We start from the raw sequence: 23027 nt of genomic DNA, 5'->3' as shown, positions 1-23027 counted from the left end.
GTGCAGGGGCTGGGCCTGCGCCCTGCCCCCCCCACCTCGTCGTGGGGAAGGGACTTGCCCCCACCCCCCGCGTGTTACCACAAACTCAGCCGCACAGGAGGCCTGGAAAAAAATCAATAAACATTTATTCGATACAGTCATTTTTAATACATACAGTCGATGGCCCGCCCCCACGCCGCTGGGGGGTGGGGAGGGCGGGGACGAAGACCAGAGACAGATGGTCACAAGGCGGGCAGCGCCCGAGCTCACCGTCAAAACATCTTGCAGATAAACACTTTGTTGATAGAATATATACGTATATATAAGGTTACAAGTGATGGCGGGAACCTCTTTTTCGAAATGCACTTATGTACTGAAAACTGGCGCCAAAAAACCCAAACCAAGAAACCCAAAGTATAGACGGCGTGGCCGCCAGGCTGGAGAGGTGACTGGCTGGCCATCTGGACCCCAGGCCTCCGGTGCGAGGCGTCAGGGGCCCACCAAGTGGGCGCACACTGGGACAGCCCTCCCCTCTGTGGGATCAGGGGACACCTGCTCGTTTCCACCAGGACTACCAATAGCTCTCCAGGTACAGAGGGCAGGTACAGAGACAGGGAAAGCTATGGCAGGAGGGGCCAAAGGTCACGCCAGGAGGCACCCTCATCTGCCTTTGGAGGAGCAAATAAAGTGCATCCTATCTGTGTGTGAAATGTCAGCCCCCCAAGCCAGCCCTTCCTGTTCTCAGGGCACAGGGGGTGGGGCTGGGCCTGAGGTAGATCTGCAGGAAGGGACCCAAATGTAGCATCAGGCCCAAGGCTTGAGCCCTGGGCAAGGTCCACACTCACCACACCTTGGGGTGGGGGCAGGGGAGTCTAGCCACACAGGTCCCTTCCACTGGGGGTGTCTGTCACCTGGCTGCAGCCACCAGTACAGATGCTGCCAGGGTGGGAAGTGGGCAGATGCAGCTGAGCGCTGCCCAGAGCTGCCCCCTCCCCCAGGAGAGGTTTGCAGACCAACTCACCTTGTCCCCTCACCAGCCTGAGGTCCAGGCTAGGCCATGGCAGGGAGAGAGAGAGGAAGGGGTCCGACCCAATAGCCACATTTGGCAGCAGCCCCCACCCCCAGTTTAAAGACAAAGAAGAGGGTTAAAGTGCTAAACATCAAGTTACCCAGGACCCTCCCCTCTTCCCAGCATGTCCAGAGAGAGTTCTCACCCAAGGACTATCTGTGGACTTCAGGAGTGCCCTAGAAACTCACCCCCAGCCAAAACCAGGGCCCTCTCTCCCCTCCCCAAGGGCCAAGTACCTGAGAGGCGGGGGCAGTCTGTCTGCCCTCAGCAGCGGTGTTAAGGTCACACCCTCCTCCTGCCACAGGTAACAAGGGCAGAGCACAGTGCACATGGAAGCTCCTGCCCAGAGCCTGCATCTGCCATGCCTGACCCGGGCTCCCTCCCTCACAGCGGCTGCCTGACCCTCACCTTCCACCCCACTGCGCACTATAACTGATGCCAGGAGCACGGGAAAGAAAGCCCTCCGGCCCCCGGTGGCCCTGCTCATGCTGCCTGCCCCACCCTGGACACCCTTCATACTAGCTCACACCCATCTCCATTCCTTGATGAGATCAAGGTGTATGTGAGGAGAAGGGATCAGTCTCTACACCCCCACTAAACATCTCAGGCCAGGGCTACAAGGGCTAGTGCCTTTAGGCGAAAGGAAGGCGCTAGAGTCAGGAAACACGTGGGTGGCCCCATCCCCAACAGCTTCCCTGGAACCTGTTTCCCCACTGCCCCAGCTTTCAGCCCATTCTCCCCGGGGCGGGGGGGGGGGCAGGCATACCTATGAGGACAGGAGCTGGGGGCCAGCAGAGGTCCATAGAACAGAGGGAACCCAGCCCCAGAGGGCCATGCCCTGGCCCAGCCTGGCCCCCAGGCTCACTGTCGGCACCAGGAAACCCTTAGCACCAAAATGTCGGATTGTTGTGAGTTTTCATATAAAAAACAGAATTAAAAAATGGTTGTTACTTGTCACAGCAACAAGACTGGCATCCACTACACCCAGAAAACACACGCACGGGCAACTATCAAAATTCACATCGTCCAGGATCGGCGAGGGCAAGCCCTCAGCTCATCCCCATCCCCCAGTGGAAAATGGCATCCATCCAAATGCACACTCTGACGGCCTACCTCCCTTCAATGGCCTTGGGGGAATGGGGCCAGGAAGGAGAGACAAGAGGCTGCATGCCACGTCCTCTGGGTGCCCTAGCCTCCCTACCGGACCTGCCAAACCTGCAGACCACCCCATGGTCGGAGCCTAAAAGGGGGCAAAGACGAAGTCCTGCCTTGGCCACCAGCCTGCCGTGACCTTGGCAAAGCCCCCTGCCCTTGCTGACCTTCAGTCCTGTATCAAGTGGCCATAGAACCAGAAGCAAAGAGGCAGGTGTAAAACGGAGGAGATAGTGCCCCCCAAGACTTGGTCATGGGCCAGACCAGCCACCAGGAAAGCCACCTTCCCTCAAGGGCTGGGACCACTCTGCTCAGCTCCCAGCCCCACGCCCCTGTGGGCTGCTCACCCCTGTGGATCCCTCCTATTCCCAGCCTCAGGGAGACCCCAGAACCCAGACTAGGCTATCTGCCCATCAGGCCTGTCCTGCCCCTGCCTGGGGTGTCAGCAAGGCTGAAGGTTAGGGCAGAACCTGCTCCACAGGGTGGCTCACCCCAACCCTGGGGGCCCTAGGCCATGGATCCCTGCTCCTGCCGCCTGGAGAGTGGGATAGGCAGAACTCTTCTCCCCTTGCCCCAAGCAGGGAGCACCTTGGGGTTGGCTGGGAGAGCCTCTACTGGAGAGGCCACCTCTCCACCACCAAGGACCCGGGCCAGGCCAGTGGAGTGAAGTAGAGCAGGGGTGGTAGGGCAGGGAGAGCAGGAGGTGGGCTGGGGAGGTAGAGAGAGCAGAGGCGGAGGGGCCAGAGGTGCAGAACGGAGGCAGCCTGGGGGGATGGGTGGGCGAGTGGGGCGCAGTGGTCAGAGCTGGGTCTGTCCTGGGAGGTAGCTGGGGTGCTGGGGTTCCAGTGTTGGATGGAGGCAAGGCTGGGATGGCAATGACCAGGGCTGCACAGATGCCCTCACCAGCCCAGAACCAGGGGGCACCAGGGACCCGAGCCTTAGTGGAGGAGCCCCTGGGTCACAAAGGGAGCTGGGGGGGCTAGCAGGGGCCACAAAATCAGACTGCTGCCACCTGCCTGTTCCATGTCCCCACTCACGGCGCTGAGACCCCAGACCCTGCCAGGCAGGGGAGCATTCTTAGGAGGGCTGTCCCTCCAGACTATTGCACTTCTGCAGCCATCTCTGCCCCTGCCACTCGCTTGCTGGGCTGGAGCAGGGGAGGGGCCGCATCAGGGAGAGGAGAGCAGCTGGCCGCCCCCTACCCATTGGAGAGAGAGAAGGGATGGAGAACTGGGGGCAGGAGGAGGCTGGAGCTAGCTACCCTCCCTGGATGGAGGGAGACCTGGCAGCCAGCATGAGGGCTAAACTCCACCCTCCTGCCAGTACTGAGCTCATTTCTCAGGTGCCTTGCCAGCCCCCACCTTCCGGCCCGTGGAGCCCCGGCCCCCCTTGTCTCTGCCCCCTGAGGGCCAGTCTTCACGCCCTGGGGGCAGCTTGGGCGTGGGCTCCTCCGGGGGCCGTTCCCTGGGCTTGCGGCCCCGCTTCTTCCCACCCCCTGCACTTTTCTTCTTCTCCTTCTGAGGCGCCAGCGAGTCCCGGCTCCTGTGCTTGAGTGGGGGGTCCGCCGAGGTACGGAACCAGTTCTGGGAGAAAAAAGCAGCCAGTGGAGACCCCAGTGTGGAGGCACTGAGCCGCTGGGCCGGGCCTGAGGCCTGACCCGAGCCCAAAGCTGCAAACCTGGCAGCATGCCCTATGGGGTGGCTGAGGGGATGAGGCGTGCCCCTGAAGGGGCTAGGTATGCCCCCTATAAGGGATGGCTGCCACTGAGGGGGCTGAGGGCACCTGCGCCTCTCAGCTCTTCGAGAGGTGTGCGACAGCCACTTCAGGGTAAAAACTCCAGATTTCTTCTAAATGTCTAAATGTTGACCATTTGTTCCAGATTGTTGCAAAACACCTCGCAGGCCACTGTGCCCCCACTCCTGGCCCTGGCCCTGGCCCTGGCCCTGGCCCTGGCCCTGGCCCGTCCCCCGGCCTCCTTGACTGCCCCTCACCTCCGCATGGGTCTTGAGAATGTGGTACTTGACGCCACTTTCGGAGCTGAACTCCTTCGGACACAGCAGGCAGCGGTACTTCCCCACCAGGTGGTCCCCCTACAAGGCAGGGCAACCCAGCACCTACAGGTCAGCACCAGCCCCCCATCCTGGAGGACCTGTAGCACCCAGATCAGAGCTGGGGTGCAGATGCCCAGGCCCTCACCCTGTGACTAAAGGGGGCAAAACTGGGCCAGCAGGTGGGCTACGGGGACCCTTGAGTCACCCTGTGCCAGGACCACCGAGGGGCCCCTGCTGTAGAGGTTAGCAGAGAAAAGTGGGTGGAAGCAGGTACCCCGGGGAGGCCCCTCTGCCTGCTGGGCTTTTCCTGCACCTGTGTGCTCCCTGCCACAGACAGCAGCTCTGAGGGCTGGCAAACCAGGCCAGGGCGGCTCCAGAGAAAGGGCTAGTGGGGAACGGATGGGTGGGACATCTTGGGGACTGACAGGCTCAGGACCTCTGGGCTTGTGGAGGGGTGGCCCCTGAAGACAATGGTAGGGGGTTGTGTTCTGGGCCTGGTACACACATTCAGAGGCCTGCACACAGCCAGCCAGGGTGCAGTACAAACCTTGCTGCAGCTGGCGAGATGGGCCTTGAGGCCGGACACGCTGGAGTAGATGGCCTCGCAACACTGGGGGATGAAAGGCATAGTGGGTGGGGGTCCCCAATGGCCTGCTCCATCTGGGAAATAGGGCCTCCGCGAGGTAAGTGGAGGGGTTTGGGCCCAGGAGTCCCAGGGTTGTGGGCAGATCCCCCGAGGGGTCCTGTTTAAGGGGGGCCCAGGGGTCGCAGGTGGGCTCGTCACATTGAGGGTGGCACCCTCCTGACAGTCTCAGGCTCCGTTCCATCTGTTCTCATTGCCCAGGGCACCTGGGCACTCTGTCCCTGAGGCCAGCCTCCTGCCCCCAACCCCCAGCCCCCCGCCCAGGCTCACATCGTTGGGGCAGTTAACATGGCCTTTCTCTTTGACCTCGTTCTTCCACACCTCCAGCAACTGGGGGTCAAGCGTGGGGAGGCCTGGCCTCGTGTAGTTGAGCTGTGAAGACAAGCACCGAGTGAGCGAGAGTGCCCTGAGCCCATGGCCATCAGGTGGCCTGGGGGTGGGACATCAGGGGACCCTGGCCTAGGACACACCCCACCCAAAGACCAAGAGGCTGGGAGCTAAGGGAGGCAACCAGAAGTGCCTGGGGGGGTGGGGGCCGGGGGACAGTCACCCGCGCAGTCTCGGGCACAAGGTCATCCTTCATGCGCCGCTTGGTCCAGTCTCGGGCCAGCTCGTCCTCTGCAATCTCCTGCAGGTGGAACACAGCAACCTGGGCCGATGTCCGGCGGATGCGACCACTTGGGGTCCGCTCCACACCAAGCAGATCGTCGGCCTCGGAGGGCTTGTCTGTAGGCTCCTCAGGGAGCTGGGGGGACAGGACATGTGGAGACGAGAGAGACACTGTGACATGGGTCACCAGCTGTGTGCCCCTGAGGGAGGGACGTGAGTGCTCGGGCACTTGCGGGAGGGGGAGACTTGTGAGGCCGCTCACCGGGGCTGCATGCTCTGAGCGCACGTGGTAATCGTGGCCGGCCTTAGAGCGGTAAGTCTTGCCGCAGTGTGCGCAGGGAAAGGAGGGACTGTCCAGCTCACAGGGTGGCTTCCCACAGCGCCGCTGGTGGTACTGGTAGCCCATGAGGCTGGAGAAGGCGGCCCCGCAGCCCTAGGGTTCAGGGGCCAGGGGTTAGGGGCTGCGTTGGTGGCCAGAGAGACCCTGTGCCCTGGTCCCCAACCCCGTGTGCCCGGCTCACTGACCTCCTGGGGGCAGCGCAACTTCCCCATCTGCTTCAGCACCTTGCGCAGTCGCTCCCGTTCCTCCTGCTCGCCTCCCTCTGAGGACCCATCAGAGGGCTGGGGGGGACAGGGCAGCATCAGTGCCCCCTGACACAGGCCCCCCGCCCCAGCCCAGGGGTTGAGGGCCATGGATGTCCAAGGTCAGGCGTGGGGGCGTGGCACAGTGCTCCACCAAAGTGTTGCAAGAAAAGATCCATAGTCAGGGATGGGGGGACGGGCTGGAGCAGAGGCTTAGCTGGAGGAAGGGGAATGAAGCAGGGACTGAGCTTGGGAAGTAGGGCAGCTGGACTAGGGGCTGAGCTGGTGGGAGGGAAGCTGGAGAGGGCTGGGCCCTGAACAGCAAGAGGCACACCTTGGCACTGTGCTCGGCCATGGTGTGATAGTTGAGGCCCGCCTTGGACTTGAACTGCTTCCGGCAGTGCTGGCACTTGAGCGCATCCTGCAGCTATAGACACGGCCACCCGTCATGGCTGGACCCTGGGCCCCCCTCCTGGTGCCCTGGGGGATCCAGCCTCACCTTCTGGCATACTTCCATGTGCTTCTTAAGCCCCACAAGGGTCTTGCGAGTGACCACGCTGCAGGTGGGGCAGACAGCCTCGCCCCGCTCATGGATGGCCCGCTGCCACTGCTCCTCGGGTCCACCTGTGGGGCGAGGCCAGGGCCTCAGGGCCTCGCTGGGCTCCTGGATCCCCTGGATGCCAAGCGCAGAACCCAGGGTCCACACTCAGCCCTGACCCTGAGCCCCAGCCCCCCGCCCTTGCAATAGAGACCTGCTCCTGCCACTCAGGGGCACCCACCTGGGGCAGGGTGGGTCACGGGGGCTGGCACTTCCTTGCTGGCAGTGCTGACAGTGGCCGGCACTTTCTTCCACACGTCCTCAGGGCCTGTCACCTCCTGTTTCTTGGCACGGTGGATGCGTGCTTTGTCCTCTGCCTTGGCCAGGCCTGTGTGCACACGAGAGCAGAGTAGGGTAGGTTGTGGACAGAAAGCCCTGGCATACACGTGCACATGCAGGCAGAGTAGGGGTGGGCAGAAGATTCCAGCACGTGCATGCACACACAGGCAGCGCAGGGTAGGTGCAGGCGGAGACCTCTGGCATACGCGTGTACGTATGAGCAAGGCAGGTGTGGGCAAACGGCACCAGCACATGCATGCACACACAGAAAGGGTAAGGTACATGTGGGTACAGGCTCCCAGCACTTGTCCACACATGTACCCAGCCACAGAAGTACCCGCCCATTCAGGATCTCACCTTTGAGTCCGAAAGTCCCAGAGATGGATGGCTGTTCCCCTGTGAACTTCTTGGGAGTTTTCTGTTTCCTTCCTGACTCGGGGAGAGAAGACAGGCGAGATTCTGGTCAAAGGACCACCTGGCAGCCTCAACCCACCCCAACCACTCTCTCCCTGGCTCTCATCTTACTGTGCTTCATCCGCTCCGGGTCCTCCTCTGGCAGGGATGCGGGGCCCGTGGCCCGAGGTGCCTCTTTGGCTCCAGAGGCCCTGCTGCCTGGTGAAAGGGGGCCACTGGGGGGGTCTGTGCCCAGCTGGAAGCCCGAACTCTGGCCCATTGTGGATGGGCCACACTCCCCATTCTCTGGCCTCACCTGCTTGGGTGGCACGGGGCAGGAGTCCAGGCCATCTGCAGCCCTGGCAAGAACAAGCAGGTGAGGGGCAGGCAGCCAATTTCTGGGTACTAAGCTATAGCCCAGGAGCCCCCCAGCCTGGAACAGGCCCCATACCTTTTCTTACCACTGTTCCTCCCCACAGCACGAGTAGTTTTGTTCTCAGACTTGGTCAGCAGTACCATTTTGCAGGGTGGTGTGGGTCTGCTGATAGCAACAGGCCTGCTAACTGGCACCGGCTTGCTGACTGGCATGGGCTTCGTAACTGTCACAAGTTTCGTGATTGGCACTGGTTTGGTGACCGGCATGGGTTTGGTCACTGGCATCGGCTTGTTGATTGTCACTGGCTTGGTGACCGGCACTGGCTTGGTGATAGGAATAGACTTGGTAATTGGTATAGGCTTGGTGACTGGTGTGGGCTTGGTGACCGGCACAGGCCTGCTGACTGACATGGGCCTGCTGAGCGTGACAGGTTTGGTGACCGGTATGGACTTGGTGACCGGTATGGTCTTAGTAATGATGGATGTGGGCTTGGTGACTGGTATGGACTTGGTGACCGGCACGGGCCTGCTGGCCGTGACAGGCTTGGTGACCGGCACGGGCCTGCTGACGGTGACAGGCTTCGTGACCGGCACGGGCCTGCTGACGGTGACAGGCTTGGTGACTGGCACGGGCCTGCTGACTGGCACTGGCTTGCTGATGCCAATGGGCTTGCTGACCCCCACAGGCCGGCCGATGGTGACAGGCTTGCTCACTCCTATAGGCTTGCTGACCCCAACAGGCCGGCTGATGGTGACCGGCCGGCTGACTGGCCCAGGCTTGGGAGCAGGCAGGGGTCGGTCCATGTGGTTCCAAATCCGGTGCTTCTCCAGCTGGGTCTTGGAGGTGAATGCAGCCTCGCAGAAGGGGCAGGGGAAAGTCAGCCTTTCTGAGATGGCACCCTGAGTGGGAAGGGCAGATATGAGCAGGGTCTGCCTAGAAGGGCCGCCCAGACACCACCCAGTATGCAGGAGACAATGCTGACAGCGCAGGCAGGTAGGCCCAGGCCTCCTTGTCCCCAACCAGACGTCCCTTACCCCTTGGCACCGCTGGTAATGGTACTTGAGGCCATAGATGCTGGGGAACTCCAGCCAGCACCCCGAGTTTGGACACTTCACCCTCGAGTGGGCCTTGAATTCATCCTTCCACTGGTTCATCAGGGAGAGCTGGGGGGTAGGCAAGGCCAGGCTGCTGACCCCCTCAGTGGCAACTTCCACCCAACCCAAGCCCCAAACACCATGCCCTCGACCTTGGGATGATGGCAAGAAGTAGCCACCCCCCCGAGCAGCAGCCCTGTGCTGGACCTGTCCTAGGTGCCCACACCTGGTCCAATGTGTCCTCCCGGCAGCCACATCAAAGGCAGGGGCTTGAGACCACATAGTGAAGGCCTGTCTGGCCAGCACTGGGCCGCCAACTAATGCGGCCGAGAGGCAGGCAGCAGCCTGGACGGCAGACCCTTGTGAGCCCCACCCCGGCCCTGAGGAGCTCACGGGAATGTCTCTGAGAGCCTGGTTCTCGGCTTTCGGCCGCCCCTTCTTTTTCCCTTCTGTTCTGTCGCTGGCTGGACTTCCTGGGTCGAAGCACAGTGGGGCCTGGCTGGGCACAGTCTGCCCACTTCGGACCACTGGCATTCCTGTGGCACACAACACACCAGGCTCAGGGGCTGCAGGGGCTGGGCAGGCCCATAGGTGTCCATCCACACCCAGGCCCCTCCCTCTCTAAGACATACCCCCACGCCAGGAAGGCCCCTGCCTTGCTCATGGTGCCTCTTACCGAGCTTGGGTGGGTCATGCAGCACTGGAGGCAGAACCTCAGTTCGGCCTGGATCCTTCCCAGATCCACTCTTGCTGGACCCTGGGAGCCGGCGGCCTCCACCCACACAGAAGGGGTCGGTCATAGCTGCAGAGCAAGGGTTCAGACCAGTGAGGCCCAGGGACCCAAGACCCACCACATCCTGCAGGCTCTCCTGGACCATTTAGCACTGTCCTGACTCAGGACACAGGAGGGGCCGCAGCCTGCCCTCTGTCCTTGCCCTCAGACAGGGCTGATCTCTGGGAGCAGTGGGGAGGGGGGTTGACAGGGGCTTCCAACTCTGGGGAAGGGCTGCCCCGCTAAGGTCTCTGGACAATCCTGGAGAAACGATAAGCCTGAAAGGCCTAGTCTGCTGCCCCCTAGCCCCGTGCTGGCCGCGGGCTCCCTCTGTTCCCAGATGTATGCTGGGAAGCATGCAGCCCACACCCAGGACCAAGGAGTCAGACGACACTCCTCCCGGGGGCCATATAAGACACCAGTGGCGGGCTGCTGGCTCACCTGGGGGCACCACCTTGCAGCCCACGGCCAAACCCTGCCCCACCCGGACCCAGATAGTCCCAACCTACCCAGTGGGCACCTCGAATCCATCTGCCCAGGACACAGTTGGAAGACTGCCAAGCTGGGCGCTGAGGGCCCCCAATCCCTCCCGGAAGGCAGACCAAGGATCCACAGGCCCCTCGCTCACATTCCAGTAGGTCCCGCCAACCAGGCAGAGGCCGGTGCTGGCACCTCGCCCCCTTCACCTCCACCTGAGGAATCCCTGGTCCCCTGCCTTGGGTCCACCAGCACAGCTTCAGCTCCACCAGCCAGTGAGCACAGGCAGCTAAGCCCAGCATCTGGAGCCCACCGGTTTTGTGCCAGAGGGGGCCCCTGCTGCCCGTGGCCGGGCCTCCCTGGGCCTATTCCAACCAGGTTGGGGGACCCCACGCCTCAAGAAATGAGGGTGGACATGGGACTCTGAGCCCAGCCCTGTCGAGTCCTCCAACAGGAAGACCCAAAGCGACAGAAGGGGGTGATTCGGGCAGGCTGAGGCCAGAGGACCAGCCTGGGCAGCCCCGGTCCATTCTAAGGGGGACACCCATATCCTGGGCCTGGATGGAGGAAGAGGTCGAGGACACCCAAACAAACTTCTCTGGGAGTTCTCATGCTTCAACTTCCTACAGTCACCCAGGCAGCGATGACCCGATGGCCATGGTGTGCGTGCAGACCAGGCCCCTGCTTTTCAATCTTTCCCTAGCCTGACCAGGCCTGGAGTCCAGGGGGCTGGGGCCAGGATTGGCCTGGGAGGCCGACACCCCTCCTTCCGCCCCGGCTTATGACTCCCGCACCAGGACGAGTAGGCGTTTCCACCCTCCCACCACGCCTAGTAGGGTCAGGGCTGCGGGACCCACCGGGGGGAGCCCTGTTGGCACGGGCCACAGCAAGCCGGCAGCAGAACATCGGCGCGAGGCAGACCCCAGCCCAGGCGCGCGGATAAGGCCTGCCAGAGACGCGCACCTGGCAGCTAGGCCTCGCCACCCACCCACCTGTCACCTGCAGCCCTGGGCGGCCGCGGGGCGCGGGGCGAGGGGCGCGGGCCCTGGCCTGGCCCCGGAAGGGACAATCGCGGGTAGCTGGGGCGGGGGAAGGGGGGCCCGAAGGCAGTGAACCAAAATGGCGACTTTTTCTGGAGAAGGAGGAGCAGGAGCGCGGCGCACGGCGCGGTGCGCGGGGCGCGGGGCCGGCGCGGGGTCCGGGCAGCAACGGGGGCCGGCGGCTGGGGCTTGGGTCGGCCCCGCCTGGGCCGCGCGAGGTCGGGGTCGGGGCGCAGCCGGCTGGGGCTGCTGCCGGAGCAGGGTGGGGAAACAGGCCAGGACGGTTACCTGCGGCGGCCCGGCAGGGCGCGGGCCGGGGCCGGGGCGCGGAGAGCAGGCGCGGGACCGTGGCTCGGGCGGCGCAGGCTGCGCGCCGCGCTGCGCACATGCGCGCTCCCGCCCCTCCCACCTTTGACAGTTTTACTGTTGGGGGGGGAAGGGGGCGAACTCTCGCGGTATTCCTGCAGTCGCTCCGCGACGGGGAGGGGGCGAGCCGGGCCCGGGGGTTGCGGGGGGCGGGGAGCTCCCGCGCGCCGGCTGGCTCTGCCTTGCTCGGGGACTGTCGCGGATCCTCAAGCCCCGCCTTGGGTGCAAAGTGGTCAGCTAGTCATGCTACCTATAGGGCGGGAGGCGTTTTGGGGGCAGTGGGGTAAACTGAGGTACGACAGGGGCGCTGGGTACTGCCCCAACCCCAGTGCCTACGGATTGAGGTGAGCAGCCTCTCGCCTCCTGGGCTCGGAGAGGGTGGGGCAGTGGCGGTCACAGTGCACAGGACCCTGACCTGACCCTCAGGGGCCTTGGCAGAAGGGCCAGCAGGACAGAATCAGGCCTGTGTTCTGCCACTTCCATGACTCTGGCCACCATCAAAGGTGGCCTGGCAGTGTCCCTGCCTGCTTAAGGCCATGGGGCTTTACTGGGCATCATTACCTTTGGACCAGCGTCTTGCCTACCTTGGGGATGGTCCCAGGCAAGCGGTCAGTCCCTTGCTCAACTGTTCCCCAGACCAGAGACCTCTGCAGGGAATGCTGGTGTGGGGTCTGGGGATGAACCTCAGGGCCCCATCGGAGCTGGCTGGGGAGGAGGAGGGCCACCCTGGGGGCTCCACAGGAAGTGGGGAGGGATAAGGTGCACCTTCCCCTGGAGCACTATCCTTACCTGCTCACAGAGCCCACCTGGAGGTAGGGTACCTGTGGCCGAGAGGGAAGACAGTGAGACTTTGGGTTTTCATTTTGTGCCCCTTAATACTGTTCGAGCCTTTTTTTTTTTTTCTTTTAAATCTCTGGGCATCTATTACTTTTACAATTAAAACTGAGTTTAATTTTTTTTTAATGTCCCTTTTTACATTCTGCAAGTATTTTGGACCCCTCAAGTTGTTGCGAGCTGGTAGTCGCTGGTTGGGAAACAGAAGACGAGGTGCACCTCCTTCTCTGCAGCCCTGCCCCCCTCCCCACCCACCTGGAGCAGGTGCTGACTTGTGGGGGCAGGCAGAGAAGCCCTGGCAAAAGTGGGGCCAGCCTCTTCTCAAACGGGCCCTTCAGACACACTTCTCTCAGGCCACACAGCCCTCAAGCCTGAGCAGGCTGGAGGAAAGCAGAGCTGGAGGTGGGGGGGGGGTGGGGGGCAGGGTCAGCTCTTCCTGCCTTCCCTTGGAAATCTGGGGCCGGGGGAGAGACCAGTGTTTGTGATTGGAAATATAGGGCCAGGAGGAGAAGCCAGTGTACATGACCTGTGCAGACCTCAGGGACAGTCCTATGTTCGAAAGTTGGGTCACTGTGTGGCTCCTGAGGAGCGTGCAGGTTGTCAGCTTTCATTGTGTGTCCCTGTAGGTGACATGTGTTGGCATCTGTGTCTGTAGTGGGTGTGTGTCCACCACCTGTCACTGTGTATCAGTGTCATGGTCTGTATCCAGCAGTATCCATATTGGGGTGTCTGTGTGTCCTGTACTAGAGGAGAACAATGTCTGTTAGTATCCAGCTGTCTGGAGGCCAAAGTGTGTGTGTGTGTGTCTGTGTATGCAATAGGTTGGATTCCCAGCACATCTGTGTCCAGGCTGTGGTGTTTGTGTCTGGATGTCAGGGGATATGTGTGTGACCATATGTGCATGTGTAACTATGTGTGTCCAGGCTGTGGTGTGTTGGATGTCAAGGGCTAGTTTCTGTCTGTGTGTTAATACTGTGCCTGGGCACTGTGTGTAGGGGGACGGACTGTTTATCTGTGTGTGTCTAGATGTCAGGGTTGTGGAATTTGTGTTTGTATCCCGAGTGTGCTGCACTCTGTGTTTCTGAATGTCATTGTGTGTCTGTGTGTTAATAGTTGCGTGTTTGGGTGGCTATGTCTGTGTTTGTGGGGTACGGTTACATTCCCGTGTATGTCAGTGCATTGTGTGCCTGTGTGTTGGGTGTGCCGTGTGGGCCTGGCTCCTTGTGCCATGGTGTCTCTGTGTCAGTATCTGTGTGCCCAGACTGAGATGTGCGGGCCTACACCTCAGTGTTGCTGTTTGTGAGATGTCTGGCTGCTGTGTTGGGGGATGTTGTATGACCCATGTGCTTCTTCTGTCAGGGTGTTGCCCTGTGTAGAAGGGTGGAAAACGCCCCCCAAAAGATACCTACATCAAACCCCTGGGACCTGTGAAGGCGACCTTATTTGGAAAAAGGGTCTTTTTGCAGCTATGATTAAGTGATGGCTCTTGAGGAAATCATCCTGGATTATCCGGGTGGGCCCTAAATACAGCACTAAGTGTCCCTATAAGACAGAGGGGACACAAAGGAGAAGGCCACCTGAGGCAGAGAGGGGTGACGTGTCTACCAGGACTGCCAGAGCCGTGGCGAGCCTGGAAAGGCCAGGAGGCTTCTCCCTCAGATTCTGCCTTCAGAGCTGTGAGAGAAATAAACTGCTGTTATTTCAGGTGCCAGCGCGTGGTTATTTGCATGGTAACCCAGGGAGCCTATGCCCCCATCTGGGCCACCGCATCCTCAGAACCCTGCCACTTCGCGGTGTTCCACGTTGGGGTGCAGGCCGGCCTGGAGCTGTCTTTCAGCCTCCGTGGATGCCGCCCCGTTGACCGATGTGGTACCGCTGCCCCCTGGTGGCCGCGGCTGGAGGTGGCCGGGCAGGTCCCTTCCCAGATGGTAGACTCATGGCCACTTGAGACTCAGGTTTATTTCTGATTTTTTGTCAGGATATAAAAAAAAAGTGAGCACAGAACAAGGGAGATGAGACAGGAGCACATGGGGGGCATGACAGAGGAGGGAGAAGGGGATGGAGACACGAGGGCCCTGGGGACAGGAAAAACGGCTCCCCATGGCAGAGACACGGCAGGATGGAGGCCCTCTGGGCCTGGATGACCAGCCTCTGATCCCAAGGCCAGCTCAGGGCACACGGGAGGGGGCTTAGGGACTCAGCCTCATCATCCCTGAGATTTTCAGAGTCCCCGAGGGGCATGGGAGAGGGCAGGGGAGTAGGTGGTGGGGCTGCCAAAGCCCCCTGCCCCTGGCTGTCCCTCTGCCAGGCAGCACCAGCCCCAAACCACCAGGCCCAGGCCAGGTCCTGGGGCAGCGGATGACTTCTGTGGGAATCCAGGTTTCCCTGGGAAGGGCTGGGGAATGCCTACCCTGATGGTGCCCAAAGAAGCCTCTATGAATATAGGGAGTGGGGGCATTTGGCCTTGGCCCCTAGTAGCTGGGTGTGGCGTCATGGCAACCTGGGTCTCTGTTTGCCACTTTCCAGTGGTCTGGAGCACTCCCTGGACCTGTGGCCTTGGTTTCTGCATGTGCTGGGGCGGGTTGGGGGGGGCGGCGAGGGGCTTCTTAGGGGGTATGTGAGAGTGACTGACACAGTGCCAACCCATCTAGGTGTGGATGGGGCTGGCCGGGACCTGGGTGTGGGGGTCCACAGAGGCGGCAGCCACAGTCTATCCATCTTGGGTAAGGGCCCAGGACTGTGGGGGGCGGAGAGACAGACCTCACCTTGGGAGAGGGTGGGGACACCCCAGGATGGGGCTCAGCAGGAAGGGGGATGGTCATCATTGGGTGAGGGGAATATAAATAGCCTCCTTGGGGGCCCCTGTGGCTCCCAGTGCTGTCTGCACACTGCCAGCAGCACCAGGGCCTGGTCTCTTGACCCAGGTCCCTGCAGGAGGCCCCCACAGTTCTGAGTGCCCAGCCAAGGCAGGTGGGGTAGTGCTCCTGGCTCAGCCTGTCCCCTGAGGCATCCCCAGAGTCCAGAGAGGCCATGTGGCTGGCTCTGCCTTGTCCTGGTCACAGTGCTGGGGTCTGGAGTCCAGCCTCGGCAGCAGCTAGGACACATTTCTGAAGGAGGCTGTGGGGTGGGCAGGGATGAGGGAGAAGTGGGAGTACCAAGGGGGCAGCCCTGGCATTATCTGCTGTGTCCCTCAGCCTCGGCCCCCACTGACCTTGGCTGAGCAGCTGCAGGCTCCGCCCCTCCTCTTGCACCTGCAGACGCAGCACCTGCTGCAGCACCTCCTGCCGCTGTGCCTCCTGCACCAGCCCCATCCTCTGTAGCTTCTCTGCGTTCAGCCGCAGCAGCGCCCGGCCTAGGGGTGGGAGAGGGAGCAGGAGCCAAGGTCAGCACGGGCCACTGAGAACTGGGGAGAGACAGACAGACAGACAAAGACATAGGAGGAGAGAGACCTATATAGAAGGAAAGAGATAAAGCAGAGACATAGGCAGAGAAAGGAAGAGACAAAGACAGAAAAGCAAAAACTCAGAGATAAGGAAAGAGCAAGAGAGCAAGAGGGAGGGACCAGGATGGAGGGCAAAAGATGGGAACAGAACAAAGAATGGCCAGAGGGACAGAAACAGGGACTGAGGAAGCCAACGAAGGAGATTGTGCAGAAAGACACAAAGACCCAGGAGAGGCCGACTCAGAAAGAGAAGAGAGATGGAGCCAGGACAGGTTGCATGTGGCGGGAGGAGGCTGACTTGGGGACCCCCCCACAGTCCTCCACTGACCCTCTCCCATTGACCCTTCCATGAATTTACCATTCCCCACTGCCTCCCCTCTGAGCCTCCCCTTCCCCCCCCACTGACCCTTGTCACTGCTGACCCCCCCACTGATCCGGTTTGTGGTGGGTGTCCCCCTGGATAAATTCCCTCTGCTTACCCTTCCCCCCCCGACCCCCGGCTGAGCCCCCCCTTCCATGGCTACCCCTTCCCCACCTCGTACCAGTGATGGCATGCTGGGAGAAGGCCTCGACGTAGATGAGGTAGTGGTGGGGACAGTGCTTCTTGAGCCACTTGCACACATCCTGCTGACTCCACAGGACCACAGGCCGAGTCAGGCCACCCAGCGAGTGGCTCATGTGGTACAGGCCACAATGATCAGAGTACAGCCGGCCCTGTGGTGGGGGGCAGGTAACATTGAGGGGGTGGGACAGGGAGGGTGGGGCTGAGGGAGGGGTGGGCAGGCATACCTGGGGGGGCTCGGAGCCCGGCTGCTGCAGGAGCTTGACTGGCCTGCCGCTGGCTGCCCTCTGGCTTTGGGCATCATGCCATGTGAGGCTGGTGCCTGGTGTCCGGGGCAGGTGGCAGGGGATGCTCTCAGCAGATACCGTGTGCTCCAGGAGGGTCCGGCAGAAGCTGAAGTGGGCAGTGGCTGGGGTGCACGGGTGTGGTCAGCAAACGGTGAGGGAGAAGCCCGGAGGCCCCTTCGCCATGAGCCAGTTCCCTGCCCAGCCCTACCTCCACTCCTTCATCAATGGGTTCCCAAGACCCCAAAGGCAGGAGGAAGGGTACTGGAGCTGTCCGGGGAACCGAGCAGGTCAAAGACGAGGAACTAGAGACACAGTCCCCTTCCAATCCCATGGCCCACACAGGGGGAGCAGGACAGACTAGAGCACAAGTGTGCTCCCTGAAGCTCAAGGCTTCCTGCTAGGGGAGGGTCCATCCTGGGCTGGCACACCTGCCTCCCACCTTGGGCTGGCACACCTGCCACACACAGGCCCCACAATGCTGGTGTACACGCAGGCTAGCCTTTGAGGAGAGGCTGGCCCCAGGCATCCAGGAGCCTCCCCCAGGCAATGCCCCTGCTTTGGTTGGCCAACTGTGACTCACTAACAAGGAGCCTGAACCTGGGCAGGCCCCAAACACATTCTGGGCTTTCTTGCTGGGCCATCTTTGCATGGGCTGTTCCCCACTTCCCATGGACCCCTAGGACCGCACAGCACCGGTTTGTGGTGGGTGCCAGGGGCATGTGCTGCTTGGCACAGGTGTGTAGGATGCATATCAGCCCTCTTTCCACACCAACTGGATTACACTCACCAGGTTTTAGTTCCCCAATAATTTCTGGAATCATTGCCAAGAGGAGAGCTCAGGGAAGTCAGACACCTGGATGGTACCCCTCCCACTCAGGGGGATCTCTGTTCCCAGCAGGCGGCCTGGCCCACAGGGGGTGAGTGAATAAGTGAATGAATGGATGGAGGCTTTGTGTGGGGTCTGGGAGAGATGTGGAGGGTGGGGTACAGACTTGCCCCACTTTTACAGCGCTGGTCCTGACCCAGCAGAGCAAGGTAGATTCTGCGGAGAAGCCCCCCAGCAGTAGAATGTGAGACCCTCGCTCCCACAGCCTCCGCCCCCCAGGTCTTAACCAGGAGGTCTCAGGAATACGGGAAACTCACATCCTATCCTTGGCTCCCCCTTCCCCACACAGGGGGCTTCCTGCAACTTTCAGGGATCAGATGGGCCCAGGTGACTAAAGTTGAGGTCTAGGAGTGGACACAGAGTGTGGCTAGTGTAACCATAGCCCCAGAGTGGCTTCTAGTAACGTGGGAAGGACGTGTTCTGCGCCCGGCCCCTCCAGGAGAGGCACTGGGGTCTGGCTCTTGCTGGGCGGCACGCTGGGGCGCTCCCTAGGATCTAGTACGACCGTCGGCCGCCTCCGCCCGCGCGCACCTGCCCCGGCCCGCCGGCCCCGCCCATTTCCTGCTCGCGTCCTGGAGGGGGCTCCCGTCAGTCAATCCGTCTGCCGGTCCGTTGGTCTGTCCCTCCTAGCCCAATGTCAGAATTCCCGCAGGAAATGGGGCGGGGAGGGGGCGAGGGAGGGGACCGAGCCAGGCCATGGCCTCATCCTGCTCTCGGCCCGGCTGCCTGGGCTCGGGAGAGTTTTCTGTGAGCGAAGAAAAAGGTGACCCCAGTGCGGTGCCAGTCCGAGGACAGGAGCGCCGGCTGGACCACCACCAAGCCAAAGGCGCGCTGACCCCCAAGGCCTGAGGCCGGCCGTTCCCTTCCCCTCCCGCGCAGGACAAAGGCCACAGGGACTCCGTTCGGCCAGAACCGCCTTCCCCCCTTTGGTCCCCGCCTGGCCCGCAGCGGCCCTGCTCACCGTCCACATCCCGGCGCTCCCCGAAGCCGGCGCGCACGGCCCCGGCGCGGCCTCGCGGGGGGCTCAGCTTGGACCTCAGCTCGGTGAACATGGGTCCCCGCGGTCCCGGGCCGTATTCACACGCCCCTCGCCGAGCGCAGGGGGGCCGTGTGGCACGGGGGATCGCGCGCCACCGCCCCGCCCCGCCCCGCGCCGGTCCCCGCTGCCCAGCCGGTCCCCGCGTCCGGCGAGTCTGCGCGGCGAGGCACCTGCCCGCCAAGCCCTCTCCGCCGGGCGCGCTCCAGGAGCTCCGAGGTGTGGCGGCGCGCGCGCCGGTCTACATGTGCAGAGGTGGTCAGCCGGGGCCAGGGGCAACCGTGCGCACCTGGGCACGGCTCCGGGGACGCGTGTCCCTGTGCACCTGCTGGGGGCGGGCGTCTGCAGGGGCCTCTGGGTGGGGTACGTGAAGACATGTCGGTCCCCCTGTGTGTGTGGGGGGGGCCTTGTACATCCCTCTGGGGGCTTCTCCCCACGGAGCCCTCCCAGCCACGCCTCCCCTCCTCCCTCACAGGCTTACTCGCTTAGCCCTTCAGCACAGTTCTACGGACCTCTCCCCGGGCCTCGCTTCAATATGCACCTGCTTCCTCAGAGATGCCAACTTGGCCTGCGCTTCCCTAACCACAAGGCGCTCTGAGGACCCAGCGTCTTTCGAGGACCCAGCGTCTTTCCCCTTCCCTCAGTAGCCCCAGAATCTGGCTCAGGCTTGGACGTTATATGAGACGCAGTAACTGAGGGGGGAATGGGTCTGGTGTGGGGAGGGACGCCAAGGAAGGCTGTAGCAGGTGGGAGGGACCCCCAGTGAGAAGTGATGGGCAGGCTGGGAGCAGGGAAAGGCTGGTGCGGTCCACCAGAAGCCTGGTCTCGCATGTTCGTGTAAATACGTGCATGCACACGAAGTCTGACCTGGACAAAGGCCCCACAACACACATGAACAAATGCTCTCATAGAATTCACTCGCGTGCCTGGAGCCCGCACACGTATGCTCATGCGACCATCCACGGTATGTATCTGTTCTTGTGAATTAGACTGCATTCAGGGGTCTCTTGTGCCAGGAGCTGCCGCGCCCTCGCTAGAGTATCCAGGGCCTGGGGGGTGTGGGGAGGGGTGTGGGGCGCTTTGCTGACCACCAGGGACTGGTCAAACTGGGGCCGAGGAATCTGGCGCCAAGGTGCAGGGGCGAGAGTGTGCACACAGGGTGTCCCCATCACAACACAACCCTGCGCAGCTGCGCACGCCCCGCTCAGGTGGTCAGCCCTGCCAGGGCCACTCGGAAGGGCTGCTGGGTCGGGTCAGAGGGAGGAGACCACACGGTCCGGGCCCTCGGGCAGGTCTCCTCGGGCACCGCACAGAGCAAACACTCGGGAAGCGTAAAGGCCATAGGCTCAGTTTTGGGGTTCCGCGGGTTTACACAGGCTGGTGTTGCCCTTTGACACCTCGGGCCGGCCGGGCACCTCCCACCTCGCCACAAGCTGGCGCTCCCGCACAAGCGCCTGCCGGCCCCCCAGTGCTACAGCCGCGGCCGGAAGTCGTCGAAGCAGCGTTTCCGGAACTTCCGGCCGGGGAGCCTGAGGGGCGGGGCTTCGCTTGGATGGCGCACTCTGCTTCCGGGGCGCGAGTGACGTGGGGCCGCGTCCTCTTCCTGCGCCCAGGCAGTTGGGTCTCTGCTTTTTCGCTGCGGTTGCGGCCTCACTTCTTCTCTTCCCGGTCTTTGGCGTTACCGCGGCCATGAACAAGAAGAAGAAGCCGTTCCTGGGCATGCCCGCGCCGCTCGGCTATGTGCCGGGGCTGGGCCGCGGGTGAGGCCTGGGTCGCGGGGCCAGCAGAGGCCGGGCGGGCGGGGCGGGACGCGCGCTCCGGGAGGGGATTCCGGGCCGGGGTCGGGCGTAGGGGCTGCTCCCTCTGGCCCGGCCCGGTTCCGTCCGCGGCTCTGCTTGCCTGGTCGACGCTGGAGGCCCGCCCTGACTCTGCCCGCACTTCTACCTGGAGGCAGCAGGACCTAGGGCATCCCGTGGATCGCGACGGGGAAGACAGACAATAGTAAATGAGGCTCTGAGAGATACTAGGTGGTTTGGCCTAAGCCCTGTGGGAGGCAAGGGGCTTTGGAGTCAGGACAGACCTGTCTGTCAACCTGCCTACTACTTAGTAGAGTGTTTCTGGGTTTAGGTACATATCTGAGCCCTTTTTTGCGTCTCTCCAGTGGGCGATAGATAATGCCCGCTTGAGATCCGCTGTGATAGATGAATCCCTGACATGTAGTGGGAATTCCAGGACCGGCTTCCCCAGACGGGGCAGGCCCACTCCTCCAGCTTGTCTTGCCTTTCCTCAGCGCCCGGGCTGGTTAGGTCCCTCTGTTGTGGCCACTCCTAGTGTTCCATTCTTTCTCTTTAGTATCTGCCATCATAAGCTGCTTGTTCAGAATGTCAGCTCCACAGGGGCTGGAATGGCATCTATGAACTTTGTGATTGGTCTCCCACACCTGCAACACAGATGGCCACCCTAGGTTGTTGAATAACTGAGCAGTCATTATCCTATTTGTTTGGATATTCATTTGGTTTGGAAAACTACTGCGTTTCTCTCTTGTGAGTACTAAGAATCTGTGGGGTACACGCAAGACTCAGATGTTGACCCCCTGTACAGAGGAGCTGCCTTCACTAGGGAAGGTGAGGTATTTGCATAAATAACCACATAAAGAGGAACAGGTTGAGAAGCCTTTGATCCAGATTTAGGAGGAGGGTCAGGTTTAGAGATGCAGAAACATGGCAGGGGTAGAGGAGACTGACATTCTGTATGTGGTTAGTGAAAAACAGGAGTGGCTTGGAGGGAGACGGAACAGCATGGAGTCCCATATGAGTGGAATGTGCAGTGAGTAGAAGGCAGCTGGAGGGGCCAGTGGAGCATTGCACATTAGGTTAGAGCTTGTGTCAGCATTGGAAAGACAGTGACATGTCATCTTGTGTTGAAGCCTGGATGAATCGGGTAGAGCAAGGGAAGGCTACAGGCAGGGGTGGCTAACTTGGCATCCAGCTATATTGGGGGCCATACAATCTGAGGAGGAGAGATTTCAGATGTAGAATCAAAAGAACTTGGAGCAGATTGGATGGGGCTGGGGAAGGAGGGAGGGAGGGAGGCAGAGTTGATGCCATGTGCTGCCTTCAGCTGAACTAGGGTACCTGGAGCAGGAGAGGAGTGCAGTCTTGGCCAAGTAGGGTTTGAGAGACTGATTGGAGTGGAGGTGGAGATGATCAGCGGGGTGTTGGAAACATGAGGCTAGAATTTGGGAGGTGGGAGGCCATGATGTCCTGTGCAGGGAAGGCTTGGGTGAGAAGAGGTCTCCTTGGTGGCGCCCAGGGTAGGTTAGAGGGGTCATTGCCTAGAGGAATGAGCACACCAGTGTGTTTGCAAGTGGCCATGCTTAGCTTACCACCCCAGGGTCTTTCAGAGGTTTCTGAGGTGTTAGAGGGGTGTTATTAAGCGATGGTCGAGGTTGGAGAGGAAAACACAGGAACAGGGTCACCCAGATGTGGCAGGGGGTGGAATCCATATGGATGTCCTGGGGTCTCCTGCAGTGCCACTGGTTTTACCACCCGGTCGGACATTGGCCCTGCCCGGGATGCGAATGACCCTGTGGATGACCGCCATGCTCCACCAGGCAAGAGGACCGTTGGGGACCAGATGAAGAAAAACCAGGCTGCAGATGACGATGACGAGGACCTGAATGACACCAACTATGATGAGGTAATGTGTGGTGTCTTCTGTGGCTCCCTGGCCAGTCCCTGAAGGGAAGGGCTGGACAGCTTCTGTTTTTTTGGCTTTAACAAACAGGAACTTCTTTCACAGTTCAGGAGACTAGATTTCTGAATTTAGGGCTCCAGTTCTAGAGGAAGGCTTTTTCCCTCTGTCAGCTCTGGGGCGAGGTCCTCGTTTCAACATTTGTGGACCTTGTGTTCCTTGGGAATCTACATGTGTCTTGGCATCAGTCTTACCATGGGTCTGGGAGGATCTCCGTGCAGGGACCGCAGGTCCAAAGGACATACTCTGCTCCTGGTTCTTCTTTCTTGGTGGTAATCGAGTCCCCTTTCTCTGCTCGCTTCTCTCTCCTTTCATCTCTTGTAAGATAGAAGGCGATGTAAGCCACACACCAGGAAAGCTCGCCTTACATAGGATCACGGCTATGACCTGAGTAAGGGTGTTGCATCCCACGCTTATTCTCTTTAACATAACCTAGTCTTGCCTTGTTAACCACAAGCAGAGATTAGGATTTACAATACACAGGATAGTTACACAAAATGGAGGACAACCATGGCCTAGCCAAGTTGACACACATGTTTGAGGGACAGATGAGGGTCAATCCATGACAATGACCCAGGACTTTTCTGCATCCCAAACACTCGCATGTTGTTGTTGTTAGGTGCTGTTGAGTCAGTTCCCACCATAGTGACTCTACAACAGAACAACACTGTGCCACTGCTGCAGCCACCATGTCAGTCCATCTCCTTGAGGGTCTTCTTTTTTGCTGACCCTCTACTTTGCCAAGCA

General features: G+C 61.0%; 3 protein-coding genes across 5 annotated transcripts in view; 1 reads left to right on the top strand and 2 right to left on the bottom strand.

Moving 5' to 3' along the window:
* Positions 1-139: 139 nt before the first annotated feature.
* Positions 140-11480, bottom strand: ZNF512B (zinc finger protein 512B). The gene is made up of 17 exons (XM_049869742.1): positions 11403-11480; positions 9502-9627; positions 9219-9361; positions 8766-8894; positions 7807-8630; positions 7488-7714; positions 7320-7391; positions 6865-7011; positions 6585-6709; positions 6420-6512; positions 6029-6124; positions 5766-5936; positions 5445-5639; positions 5165-5266; positions 4799-4861; positions 4192-4290; positions 140-3783 (listed from the first exon to the last, which is right to left on the bottom strand). The coding sequence occupies exons 2-17, from the start codon at positions 9623-9625 to the stop codon at positions 3532-3534; spliced, it is 2862 nt and encodes a 953-aa protein (XP_049725699.1). The 5' UTR covers positions 9626-9627; positions 11403-11480; the 3' UTR covers positions 140-3531.
* Positions 11481-14910: 3430 nt separating this feature from the next.
* On the bottom strand, positions 14911-18648 carry SAMD10 (sterile alpha motif domain containing 10). Of its 2 annotated transcripts, XM_049869166.1 has the most exons (5): positions 18453-18648; positions 16546-16727; positions 16299-16470; positions 15526-15666; positions 15355-15431 (listed from the first exon to the last, which is right to left on the bottom strand). In XM_049869166.1, the coding sequence occupies exons 1-5, from the start codon at positions 18541-18543 to the stop codon at positions 15409-15411; spliced, it is 609 nt and encodes a 202-aa protein (XP_049725123.1). In that variant the 5' UTR covers positions 18544-18648; the 3' UTR covers positions 15355-15408. The 2 variants fall into 2 exon arrangements, with proteins under 2 accessions (XP_049725122.1, XP_049725123.1); XM_049869165.1 differs by having other exon boundaries at positions 14911-15666.
* A 1476-nt stretch (positions 18649-20124) lies between these two features.
* PRPF6 (pre-mRNA processing factor 6) overlaps positions 20125-23027 on the top strand; it is a 38511-nt gene continuing 35608 nt past the window's right edge. Inside the window, exons 1-2 of one of the 2 annotated variants that reach the window (XM_049869174.1) lie at positions 20125-20287; positions 22058-22226. In XM_049869174.1, coding sequence (XP_049725131.1) covers positions 20217-20287; positions 22058-22226 — 240 coding nt within the window. In that variant the 5' untranslated portion in view covers positions 20125-20216. The remainder of the gene's footprint in view (positions 20288-22057; positions 22227-23027) is intronic. The other variant, XM_049869173.1, reaches the window with a different exon arrangement.

Source organism: Elephas maximus, chromosome 25 (genome assembly GCF_024166365.1).
Source record: "Elephas maximus indicus isolate mEleMax1 chromosome 25, mEleMax1 primary haplotype, whole genome shotgun sequence".
Taxonomy (NCBI): Eukaryota; Metazoa; Chordata; class Mammalia; order Proboscidea; family Elephantidae; genus Elephas; species Elephas maximus.
Note: the sequence above shows the minus strand (reverse complement) of the source record. Positions and strands in the feature narration are given on the sequence as shown.